The sequence below is a fragment of the Rutidosis leptorrhynchoides genome, chromosome 2 (assembly GCF_046630445.1).
Source record: "Rutidosis leptorrhynchoides isolate AG116_Rl617_1_P2 chromosome 2, CSIRO_AGI_Rlap_v1, whole genome shotgun sequence".
In the NCBI taxonomy this organism is placed as follows: domain Eukaryota; kingdom Viridiplantae; phylum Streptophyta; class Magnoliopsida; order Asterales; family Asteraceae; genus Rutidosis; species Rutidosis leptorrhynchoides.
In genome coordinates, this window is record NC_092334.1 from 40380605 (window position 1) to 40393418 (window position 12814).

General features: G+C 35.3%; 1 protein-coding gene across 2 annotated transcripts; it reads right to left on the minus strand.

The window, feature by feature from the left end:
• Nucleotides 1-2652: 2652 nt before the first annotated feature.
• On the minus strand, nucleotides 2653-8378 carry LOC139890760 (endoglucanase 25-like). Of its 2 annotated transcripts, none has more exons than XM_071873674.1 (6): nucleotides 7994-8378; nucleotides 6633-6946; nucleotides 4930-5391; nucleotides 3700-3835; nucleotides 3457-3629; nucleotides 2653-3197 (listed from the first exon to the last, which is right to left on the minus strand). In XM_071873674.1, the coding sequence occupies exons 1-6, from the start codon at nucleotides 8376-8378 to the stop codon at nucleotides 2796-2798; spliced, it is 1872 nt and encodes a 623-aa protein (XP_071729775.1). In that variant the 3' UTR covers nucleotides 2653-2795. The 2 variants fall into 2 exon arrangements, with proteins under 2 accessions (XP_071729775.1, XP_071729776.1); XM_071873675.1 differs by having other exon boundaries at nucleotides 3484-3629; nucleotides 7994-8372.
• Nucleotides 8379-12814: the final 4436 nt, after the last annotated feature.

Sequence of the window (12814 nt, forward strand, 5' to 3'; positions counted from 1 at the left end):
ATTTTAAACGCAATAAGACACAAGTACATACAAAATCCTACACTGAGTTAAACCGAAAATCCCTTAGCTTTGGTAACTAGTAGCTGCCAGTACATAGGATATGGACTGGTGGGCGCGAATAATTGTATTTGGATCCATAGGGCTTGACATCCCCGTCCGAGCTAGAGCGCTAGCCTTTTAACGGACGTATGTTATTTGAGTTTAAGAGACGTTGGTTTGCGTGTATTAAAACGAATGGGGTAATTATCACTATAGCGTTAAGTTTAGTTACCAGGGTGCTGTGTTACGTATAATCTATTGATAAACTTTTGATGAAATCTTGTGGTCTATCTTTATATATGTTTATGACTCGAGCAATTAAACTTATAACTCACTAACATTCGTGTTGACTTTTTAGCATGTTTTATTCTCAGGTCCTTAGAATGCTTCCGCTGTGATGTGCTTGTTACCTGCATGGAGTCTCTCATGCTTTGTACAAAGTTTATTGCATTCAAAATAAAACTGCGTTGTGTAATAAATAATTGGACTGTGATGTCAACCTGTAAATTAAAGACTTATGTATTTTGGGATTTTGCTTATACCTAAGCACTCGCCCATATGTTTATAACTTTCTATGTTTAGAAAGTCACTTATTTTAATGAATGCAATATTTTATCAAAACGTATCATATAGAGGTCAAAACCTCACTGTGGAATCAATGATTAACGTGCCGCGTCAATAGCGATTTTGACGGGTCGTTACATCGAGCACAACTAAACAAAACCTACATAAAACTCACGACATTAACAATGAGGAAAAAGGACTGAAACAGAAACGAAATGGAAAAAATGAAATCCAATCTAACCGGTAATCGGAACATCAAGACTCATATTCATCATAAGACAAAAGGAAGACCTTCATCACCCGAAACACAAAACGCTCAAGCATTTTTGATAAAATCGCCAAAAACCTCCATCACTTCTTCATAGGTAATTTTCTTTTTCCTTTTGATCCTCGACTTCCTATCTTGCACCGAAACGAACAATTATTTGCTAGAATTGAACACGACTCCTTTTTGAACGCCTTCTATATTACATGCAATATGTAAATGTAATGCAATAATGTGTAATTATGTAATTAAAAAAAAAAAAAAAACAAGAGGGCTGCTTATAGAGAACATAGCAAACATAAACATGTGAAAAATTCTACGGTAATTTTTTTTTGGGTAGGGAAAAACACTCTTACTCCGTAAGTAATATGTGATATACAGAGTAATAATAATCAATCAAGTTGGTTGTGGTTTATGGTTTCCGGTTTCCGTTGTTGATGATTGGTTGCAATTGATTCTTGATTGTTTTGGATCTTTGATGATATATGGGTGTGGCTTAGACATAGTTTTAGGGGAGTTTTTAATTTGTAATTGTTGTTTCACATGTTAGTTTTTAATATGTCGTATTTGTGCATATTAGAATATTTACATTCTAATAGTGCAATGTGTTGAGTTTGTACATTGGCTTAGTTTCATTAAATGTGTCACATAGATCACATCTATCAATCAGACGAATCAATGTTCTAAGACACTTGGATCCTTTCCATCTATTTTAATTTTAATTCTTGTCTGTTTTTCGGCAAAAAAAATCACGTCAATTGAGTATTTTAAACTATTATCAAGTAAGTAAATTAATCATCAAAGGATAGTCTAGTGAATCAAGTTCTATAATTAAAGAAGTCTTGAGTATGACCAAGTTTTAAAATCAATAAGGTATCTTTTGAGTATATTTGAGTAAGATCTCTTTTGTTCTTGCTCTTCCGCATTTACAATAAGATCATTCAATAAAGGCAAGAAATGCATTAACAAATGAATGAAAAGTAAGGCAAGTAAATTGTTAAAAGCATGACGAAAACACGAAAGGAACACGAAAGGAATGACATTTTATAAACAAGACAATTTCCGGAACTAAAAGATACAAAACAAGTTGGATTTCTATGTAGAAGACTACAAAGTTGTACCCTCCCCAAGGGTGGAACCGCCCCAGTCAGAAGAAACAGTCGCATCAGCCGAGGTCCGAGAAAAGGGTCAAAACAACTGTTGTATGTCTAAGTAAAATAGTTCAAATAATTTATCACTTCTTTATTATGAAGTTTAGTTGAATGATGAAAGTTTGTCAATAACAAACCAACATGCTCGAATTTACCTAAAAAGCAAAGCTCAAGCTGACTTCAAGGGCGGACCTAGTAAATACACTTAAAAGGACAGACCTAGTATATACCAAGTGATAACACGGGCTACCAATGAAATACGCGATATAATAAAAAAAATTTGAACTTTTAATTAGTGATACCGCTGGATAATATAATTTTTTTTTTGACAAACTAGATAGTGTAGATTATTTTGAATTTTTAACTAGTGTTAAATGTAACTATAATTTCTAGATTCGTCGCTGGTTGAGTTGTTCACAACCCTGTGCGTTTTACACAAATTGTGCAATTCCTCAAGTGATGTAAAAAAGAAAGAAAAATGAAAAGCATGTGTGTGTTACTTTTATTTAACTCATCGTCAGTGTGACCAAGTTTCTCTTGTTCCAAATAGTACCAAGATTATTCGCTTTACTTATTACTTTACTTACAAACATTAAACAAGCATACTATATAAAATTTACATACTCCATATCACTAGCCCAGCTTCTCCATCCATCATTCAACCACCTCATGTTCAAGTTCACTAGTCTTTCATATCCTTATACTCTAAAAGCCAACACGCGAGAGCGAGCGGTCAGTTCATACTCCAATAACCCTTCATAAACACGAGACACGATTCACGGCTTCCAGGGAGCTGGCGGTGGGGGAGGAGTTGGAAACATAGGCGGTACGGCTGAAAAAATGGTGTTTTTATCAATCTTAGTTGTTCTGTCACCCGACAAGGCTACCAAGGCTGCAACTAAACCGGCATTGCCAGCAATGGTGGGCTCTGTGAAATTGTAATTCGTACGCACATCGTGGAATCCATCATGTTTATCTGGGCCAGCAACCATAGCTCCGATAATAGTGTTGGGATTGGGTTTTTTAGAGTCTCTCCACTTGTATCCTCCTTTACAGTTGTACTTAATCTTGTTCTTGGGTATCGATGCGCCTCTGTGGTGAACGTGTTTCGGGTAATGATTCCCGTAACCCACAACATAACTCATCCTTCTCGGGTTCTTGCCAAGAATATAGTTAATCTATTGCATTAAACACCATTATAAACTAATCTAAGAAAGAAACTTCAAAGAATGAAAACAATATGTGAGGAAATGGGCCCCACCCAACCCGACCCAACCCATTTAGACCCGGCTCGTTTGACCTGTCTAAATTATTTGACTCGTTTGACCCGTCTAAAATATCTGACCCGTTTGACACATGACCCGTTTTGACCCAAGCCGGATCAGGTCTCGACCCAATCCGACCCGTTTTCCAGGTATATTTCAACGTATTGCATACCTGAGTCTCAGCAAATCTACGTAGCACATCAGTTGAGTAAAAGTTGGGTCCACAGTACCACCCTGGAGTGTCTGCAGCATCAAGATAGTCACTATAAAGGGTGGCTAAAAAGGCTGCATTAACAACATACTGAAGAGGCTGCGGTCTACCATGATTTAACTGGATCAACCCACCTGAAATACAAAAAAAAAAAAAAAGGTTAACATCAAGTTCATGTTGAAACGTAAATTGTTAGTTTATTACCTCTTGTCCTGTTGAAACTAGTGAAGTAAGGCAAGTATGAGCACATGATTATGCTTGTTTGGTTATGAAACGTCTTCAATATATTTTCATACGGATAACCAGGACTCAAAAATAATCTCAGTCGAGTCAGTAACACCTGAAAATACAACACGTATGAAACACACTACCTAACAAGACATTAAGGTGTTGTTTGTTTTCTATGATGTTTTTGTCTGAAGATCTGCGAGATCTGTGGACCATGTCTGCCGAGAATATGTGACCTAAAAGTCTGTAGATAGTGAAAACTATGTATTTTTTTGTTTATTTTTATGTCAATAGGACATTATTTATCTTATGTCCTTAGAAAAAACAAAGAATCTGCAGTAAAAAAAGGCTTGCGGGCTCGCGCAGACATAAGATAAAATAAGATCCGTTAGAGCAGGGCCGGTCTCGAGAATTTGAGGGCCCTGAGCGAGGGCCCTTAAAGAAAATATAAACTATTAGACAAAACGACAATTAACGTCATATCAATAAACATAAAACATATTGCATTAGAATTACATGCCGTTTGCCAGATATAGTAATTTTAGAACACAATGTGTAGGGTTGTTGTAGTTTACTATGATCGTCTTGGTTCTACTTCCTAGTATATTGCTATATTATTATTAATTAATGAGATATGAGATATTTTTCTTTAAGAAAAAAGATTGTATCTTTAGCTATATTTTAGAACTAAGAGAGCATTTAGATGGAATAACGAAGATATCGAGAAGTAAAATTACCAAAAGATGTCTGGCAATTTGAACTACAAGAGCATTTGTTGTATCTTAAAAATTAAAAAGGATAAGGCTTGAGAAAAAAGTTCATATTATAAATATTCATCATTAGATAGAATTTGTTAGACGGAATCTGTTTTGTCTCCCACATCTGTTTTGTCTCCCACATCGATGTATTATCAAGATAATGAACTCTTTAAAATCAAACGTCCTGATTCATAAAACATGATGAAGTGAATCCATGCATTTTATTCTTGGGCTTTATTTCTCTATACTCCTTCCAGGAAATAGACTAAAGGGTGGGCTTAATAAATTTTGTATAAAAGAAATATTGAGCCCCCAAAATTGTTGGGCCCTGTGCACTTGTTCCGGTTGCACCCCTTCCGGGCCGGCCCTGAGTTAGAGGTACGTTTAGAGAATTGGAAACAATAAATAAGTAAAAAATTCACAACCTAACCATGGTTAGTAACCTTACTTGACCTCCTGTAAGCTTGTTGTCCCAACTTAGAACACCGTAATCGGGTCCACCCCAAAATGCACCAGCATGTTTAGCTAGTGTCGGGTGACTAGCAAGGTAAAGATAGGACTGATTTCCGGTTGCGTAATACATCCACGCACCTCCCCATACAAACTCATCCCAATACATGCTTGAATTGTAAAAAGTTGCAGCATCTGCATTACCCGAACTATATGAACCACGATGGTCTCTAGAAAATTTCCAAAGGGTTTCGGCCCCATGTACCAGTTTCTTTGAGTAAACCTTGTTGTCCTTAAATACGATGGAGGCTGAAGCTAATGCAGCTGCCATCTCAGCTGCAAGGTCTGAACAACCAGAGCATATGGTCACGGGTCGTTCGTAATCAATGTCCTCGGGCCGCATCCAACACGTATGATCGTTCGGATCACCTGGGCCCCCAGATGTATCACCTTTTCCTACCTGTTAATAATACACCAGGGAAAAAAATTTCACTTCTCATATCGTTCTATGCAAAACTGTCTTGACCCGTTACCCAAACCGACCTAACATCACCCGTTTGTCAGGTATAGTCACATCTAGTGTTTCGAGATATTAACCAACCCACCCATTTTTCCAATCAACATATTTAAGTTAAAAATCACACTGAAAGAAGATAAGATTTGAAGCCAACCTGAGCCACGAGTTGGCTTATAGAGTCTGCGGTAGAATTGAACGTTTTAAGAAAGTAATCAGTGCCCCATTTGATAATCTCTTTAACATGGTTGAGCTCTCCAGCAGCTTCGTATTTGGCGCTGTATTCGATGACGCTCCAACTCAACATAGTCATAGCAAAAGCTTTAGGGAAATGAAATTTTATGGCGTCTCCGGCATCATAATAACCACCTACCAGATCTTTAAGTACAGCACCGGATTTGTCTGATTTTCCATCGTTTAAACATGAATTACCTCTCCATGATACATTATTATGCCTTGGAAGCTTTCCAGCTGCATGAACCAAAAGAATGCGAACCAGTAAATTCAGCAAGCAATACATTATTCATGTTTTATTGATATGTATAAATGTGTAAGGCTGAATCCAGTACGACCTCTAAAGGTACCGTTATAAACTTATAATGGGTCATGCGGGCAGAGTAATTAGTCAAACTCGGCCACCCGGGTACGATCAAAATGGGTAATTATTTTAATTTGTAGAATACAAAAGTTGATACTCCATTAAGCAACTTATAATACAGTAAGGCCTTTGAAGACATTGTAGATGACTCTAAACCCAGGTGACCCATGACTCAGGATGTACCAGTTTCTTTGAGTAAACCTTGTTGTCCTTAAATACGATGGAGGCTGAAGCTAATGCAGCTGCCATCTCAGCTGCAAGGTCTGAACAACCAGAGCATATGGTCACGGGTCGTTCGTAATCAATGTCCTCGGGCCGCATCCAACACGTATGATCGTTCGGATCACCTGGGCCCCCAGATGTATCACCTTTTCCTACCTGTTAATAATACACCAGGGAAAAAAATTTCACTTCTCATATCGTTCTATGCAAAACTGTCTTGACCCGTTACCCAAACCGACCTAACATCACCCGTTTGTCAGGTATAGTCACATCTAGTGTTTCGAGATATTAACCAACCCACCCATTTTTCCAATCAACATATTTAAGTTAAAAATCACACTGAAAGAAGATAAGATTTGAAGCCAACCTGAGCCACGAGTTGGCTTATAGAGTCTGCGGTAGAATTGAACGTTTTAAGAAAGTAATCAGTGCCCCATTTGATAATCTCTTTAACATGGTTGAGCTCTCCAGCAGCTTCGTATTTGGCGCTGTATTCGATGACGCTCCAACTCAACATAGTCATAGCAAAAGCTTTAGGGAAATGAAATTTTATGGCGTCTCCGGCATCATAATAACCACCTACCAGATCTTTAAGTACAGCACCGGATTTGTCTGATTTTCCATCGTTTAAACATGAATTACCTCTCCATGATACATTATTATGCCTTGGAAGCTTTCCAGCTGCATGAACCAAAAGAATGCGAACCAGTAAATTCAGCAAGCAATACATTATTCATGTTTTATTGATATGTATAAATGTGTAAGGCTGAATCCAGTACGACCTCTAAAGGTACCGTTATAAACTTATAATGGGTCATGCGGGCAGAGTAATTAGTCAAACTCGGCCACCCGGGTACGATCAAAATGGGTAATTATTTTAATTTGTAGAATACAAAAGTTGATACTCCATTAAGCAACTTATAATACAGTAAGGCCTTTGAAGACATTGTAGATGACTCTAAACCCAGGTGACCCATGACTCAGGATGTGTCAAAATGGGCAACTTTAAATAATGTTCCAATCAAGGGTCAGTTGGCCGGGTTTGGCCCACCCATTATAGTTTTTTGTGTCTAGACGTCTAGTTAAACCATAAAGTGTAGGTAGCAACATAGATTGAGTTATCTCAATCAACTTAATACCAAGTACAATCAGTTTCAACTAAAATGGTAAACTTTTAACTAACACATTCAATAACTAATTAAATAATCACACGCATACCCAATTACTCCTACCAAACAACTACGTACCGTACTACCGTATATTATTAATAAAAAAGCTTATACACCAAAGGGCCATTGGCCTAGCGGTATCGAGGTGACCCCTTCAACCTATAGGTTGGGGGTTCGAGTCCCGTGGTGGGCATGTATATATTTGTGTTTAAATTCGTGTATGGGTGTGTGTTTGCCCTTAAAAAAAAATAAAAAAATAAAAAAAAAGCTTATACATAGATTTAAATATCTCTGTTAATTTATAATCATTGGTTATGCAAAACAAATACTCCGTAATATGGTAAAATGTAGAATCAACCAGGGTGACACGTGGCATTTGTGTACGTGTTTTTTTAGCAGGTGTTCATCAATATCTTATAAAAAACTTTCATTTTGATTCACAACCGCTGCATGTGGTTAGGAGTTTAGACTGATACTAATTACTCAAACACTAATTACTAATTTACTAACAATAGTAATTAGATACTGTACTAAAAAGACCAATAGTAGTGTAGCTTACATTTTTGGGCATGGAAGAACATGAGAGCTTTATGAAGGGCAATAGTGTAATTATCCGGTGGCGGTAATGGTTTATGACGGTGAGGTACATTCTTGACAATAACCATGATAATTCCAACAACAAACGCAGCTGCTAATATCGATCCAACCGTCCAAATAAAAATCTTACGGCTGACAATAACACAACCGAGATCAACATATCTTTTTTTCTTTTGTTCCCCAGGTCCCAACAACCAACTCTGTTGAGTTTCATTTAATGACTTAGATGAAAACCTTGATGCTGCTTTATCAAATTGATCATGGCTTCGATCGTCGTCTGTTGCTGAGTCAGCAGGGTTTATTTCTAATGGGCCACCCCATGGATCTCCTCTTCCGTACATACTCATTTGCGAAATGTTGAAATTGACGATGGAATTGATGAAGTTTCTGGAAGTGGGGATTACAGGGTGAAGTGGGAAAATGAGAAAATGGGGCTTGGGGATTTGGGACGGTGTCATGTAACTCTAGAAAAGGTGATCAAGTGTGACTATCATTTAATTAATTTAATGCATGTTAATTAATATTAATATTAACTAGTTTACGAACGCTCGCTTCGCGCCGGGGTTCGATTTTCAATATATTTTAGTGTGTTTAGTTTGTAAAATTATTTCGTGGCTAACGATGATGTCGTTCAAACGCAACTCGAGTCAAACTAAAATGTATAATCCGTGAAAGATTTAAATGTTATTTTAAATTAACAATATATGTGCATCTCCGCGTTTCGCTATGGAATTGTCGATTTTTAAAAATTTAACGCAAAATCAACGTGTATGAAAAGTACCTCAAATATTTAGCGTTTTTTAAAAAGCGTCCATTTTGCGTATAGTTAGTGACATTGTGTTCCTAAAATTATTTCGAGTTTAACGATGATGTCGGAAAAATTTAACTCGTTGCGAGCGAGAAGATATGACCCGTTGAATATTTGGGTGAAGTTTAGTTAAATTTTTGTATGAAAATGGTTAATTGACACTTTACCCCTCTGTTTGGGGGGCCGGTTTTAATTTTTGAACAAAGTTTGAGGGTTTTTTGAGAAAAAGGGAAAAAAAGTGAAAACAAAAAAAAATAAAAAAAAACGTGAAAGGACGAAATATATTATATAATATTATTATAGTTATAATAACGGAGAGGCGAATCGGGTCGGGTCGGGGTAAGGGGGTAGGCCGTAGGGTTGGGGGTGTTTTGTATTTTCTCGAGGGTGTGGGGTTTTTAGTAAAATTGGGGAGGGGGCCGATTCGTAAGTTGGATAAAGTTTGGGGTCTTTAATGTGAGATTGAGATAGTCCAAATAGTGCTATTCATTTAGACTATCTCGTACTATTCATTTTGACTATCTCATTTAGATATATAGGATAATATTAATAAAATTAATTTAATATTCAATACTCTAATACTAATATTTAAAAATATTTGGGCCGGAGGTACTTTTGAAAGCAATTTCTTTATCCGTCGAGCAAAGAGAGGGAGAACTTTCTCTACTCTTGTGAGTGTTTCACTCGGGGTAGAGAAATGATTTCTCTTTATTTCTAGGATAGAGGAAGGATTGTCTACGTCTCACCTCTCCCATACCTCACACATGCGAGATTGGGCTTGTTGTTGTTGTTGTTGTTGTTGTTGTAATATTTAAAAATATTTAATATGGATTGTTCTATTTGTAGCCTTAAAACCCACTTTATCGCAGCGTGTTGGGGGTGTGTGTTGGCTAACACGCCACCTAGCACACCATAACAAGGCGTGTTGGTGTGTGTGTTGGTCCAAGTGCGTGCACCCAGCACGTAGAACGTTTGCAGCGTGTTGGTATTTCCCTTTTTTTTAATTAGTTTTTATCCTCTTTTTCACCCAACTTCCAATCAGATTTTAACACATCACCCAACACGCCACTAAACACTCCACCCCATTACAACAGTCTGGCAGCACGCCCATCAAGCACCCCCACCCCCACCCAGCAACTCGCCAAAACGCCCGTCAAGGATAAAGATGGTCTAAGGGCTATGCTTAAGGATAAATTTTATGCATAAATATTTGTATATTCTTTGAGTTATTTGTGGGTAGTTATAATCAAAGTACAAACATTTTTTGCATGCTAGAATATCTTAAAGATAGTCCTTAGTGCTATCTTTAGATAAATCCATTTAATATATATACATACATCATTTTATATTCAAGTGAAGATGAAGATTATACGGGGTGTTAGTTTTCCTTTTGTTCCCCTGGCAGTATGAGAATTTTGATTAATTTGTACTGTAATTAAATTATGACTTGTCTTTCTTTTTTTCCTTTTTTTTGAGAAAATACATAATTACATAATATTATATAAAATCAGAAAATCAGAGGATTATCATAGTACAAATTGATATAACATGAAATATGATCTAGCCTTAATCAACAATTGTTACATGCCTTAATCAACAACTACATATACTCTATAATATAATAACAAAAAACCTATCAAATAAAATTTAATCACAAAAAGAGTGTGAATAAATTTCACAAGTATCTATCCATGCTTTAAAATTGCCACTTTAATGACATCCCTTTTTAATTAAAATCATATTTTAGAAAATAATCTGGGACAAGTGACACTTGATTAGCATAACTAATGACATCATCAACTTGATTAATTTTAATTAAATAAATAAATCAGTAAAAAATACGGAGTATAACAAAATTATGGAGTATAACAAAAATTAGAAGAACAAAGTATAAGAGTTTGAAAAGTCTTTCAGATTGAGAACCCTAATTTAAAATCAGGGCATGTTCTCTTTCTCTTCTCTTGATTTCTCTTTCTCTTCAACTCTAATCAAAATCAATCAATTCCCTAACCCTAAATCTGATTTCAAAACCCTCACAACAAACCACCGCCGCTTGCATTTGTACTGCCACCATCTCTGCCATCATCTACAAACTTATTTGAAACCTCTTAAAATACTTTGCATTATTAGAATATAAAATTGTAAAGAGTAGATGGTGAAGTCGTATATTTATTACTCAAATGTTAAATTAATTAACCATATAATCAATTAGAGATGGTATAGAAATAAAATATGATTATAAAAAGAATGAAATTAGTAAGTGAATAAATGAAAAATAATATGTATAAGTTTCATTGTATATTTGTTGTGATATTGTAATTTTCTTGGCTGTGACTAGTTATTTCGACCGTTATTGCGTCGTGATTTGAGTGTTTTGATATTAACTGTAGTGACCCGAACTTTTCCATGTTTATATATATTAATTGAGATTGATATTTACATGATTAAATGTTTCCAACATGTTAAGCAATCAAACTTGTTAAGACTTGATTAATTGAAATATGTTTTATATAGACAATTGACCACCCAAGTTGACCGGTGATTCACAAACGTTAAAACTTGTAAAAACTATATGATGACATATATATGGATATATATATAGTTAACATGATACTATGATAAGTAAACATATCATTAAGTATATTAACAATGAACTACATATGTAAAAACAAGACTACTAACTTAATGATTTTTAAACGAGACATATATGTAACGATTATCGTTGTAAAGACATTTAATGTATATATATCATATTAAGAGATATTCATACATGATAATATCATGATAATATAATAATTTAAAATCTCATTTGATATTATAAACATTGGGTTAACAACATTTAACAAGATCGTTAACCTAAAGGTTTCAAAACAACACTTACATGTAACGACTAACGATGACTTAACGACTCAGTTAAAATGTATATACATGTAGTGTTTTAATATGTATTTATACACTTTTGAAAGACTTCAATACACTTATCAAAATACTTCTACTTAACAAAAATGCTTACAATTACATCCTCGTTCAGTTTCATCAACAATTCTACTCGTATGCACCCGTATTCGTACTCGTACAATACACAGCTTTTAGATGTATGTACTATTGGTATATACACTCCAATGATCAGCTCTTAGCAGCCCATGTGAGTCACCTAACACATGTGGGAACCATCATTTGGCAACTAGCATGAAATATCTCATAAAATTACAAAAATATGAGTAATCATTCATGACTTATTTACATGAAAACAAAATTTACATATCCTTTATATCTAATCCATACACCAACGACCAAAAACACCTACAAACACTTTCATTCTTCAATTTTCTTCATCTAATTGATCTCTCTCAAGTTCTATCTTCAAGTTCTAAGTGTTCTTCATAAATTCCAAAAGTTCTAGTTTCATAAAATCAAGAATACTTTCAAGTTTGCTAGCTCACTTCCAATCTTGTAAGGTGATCATCCAACCTCAAGAAATCTTTGTTTCTTACAGTAGGTTATCATTCTAATACAAGGTAATAATCATATTCAAACTTTGGTTCAATTTCTATAACTATAACAATCTTATTTCAAGTGATGATCTTACTTGAACTTGTTTTCGTGTCATGATTCTGCTTCAAGAACTTCGAGCCATCCAAGGATTCATTGAAGCTAGATCCATTTTTCTCTTTTCCAGTAGGTTTATCCAAGGAACTTAAGGTAGTAATGATGTTCATAACATCATTCGATTCATACATATAAAGCTATCTTATTCGAAGGTTTAAACTTGTAATCACTAGAACATAGTTTAGTTAATTCTAAACTTGTTCGCAAACAAAAGTTAATCCTTCTAACTTGACTTTTAAAATCAACTAAACACATGTTCTATATCTATATGATATGCTAACTTAATGATTTAAAACCTGAAAACACGAAAAACACCGTAAAACCGGATTTACGCCGTCGTAGTAACACCGCGGGCTGTTTTGGGTT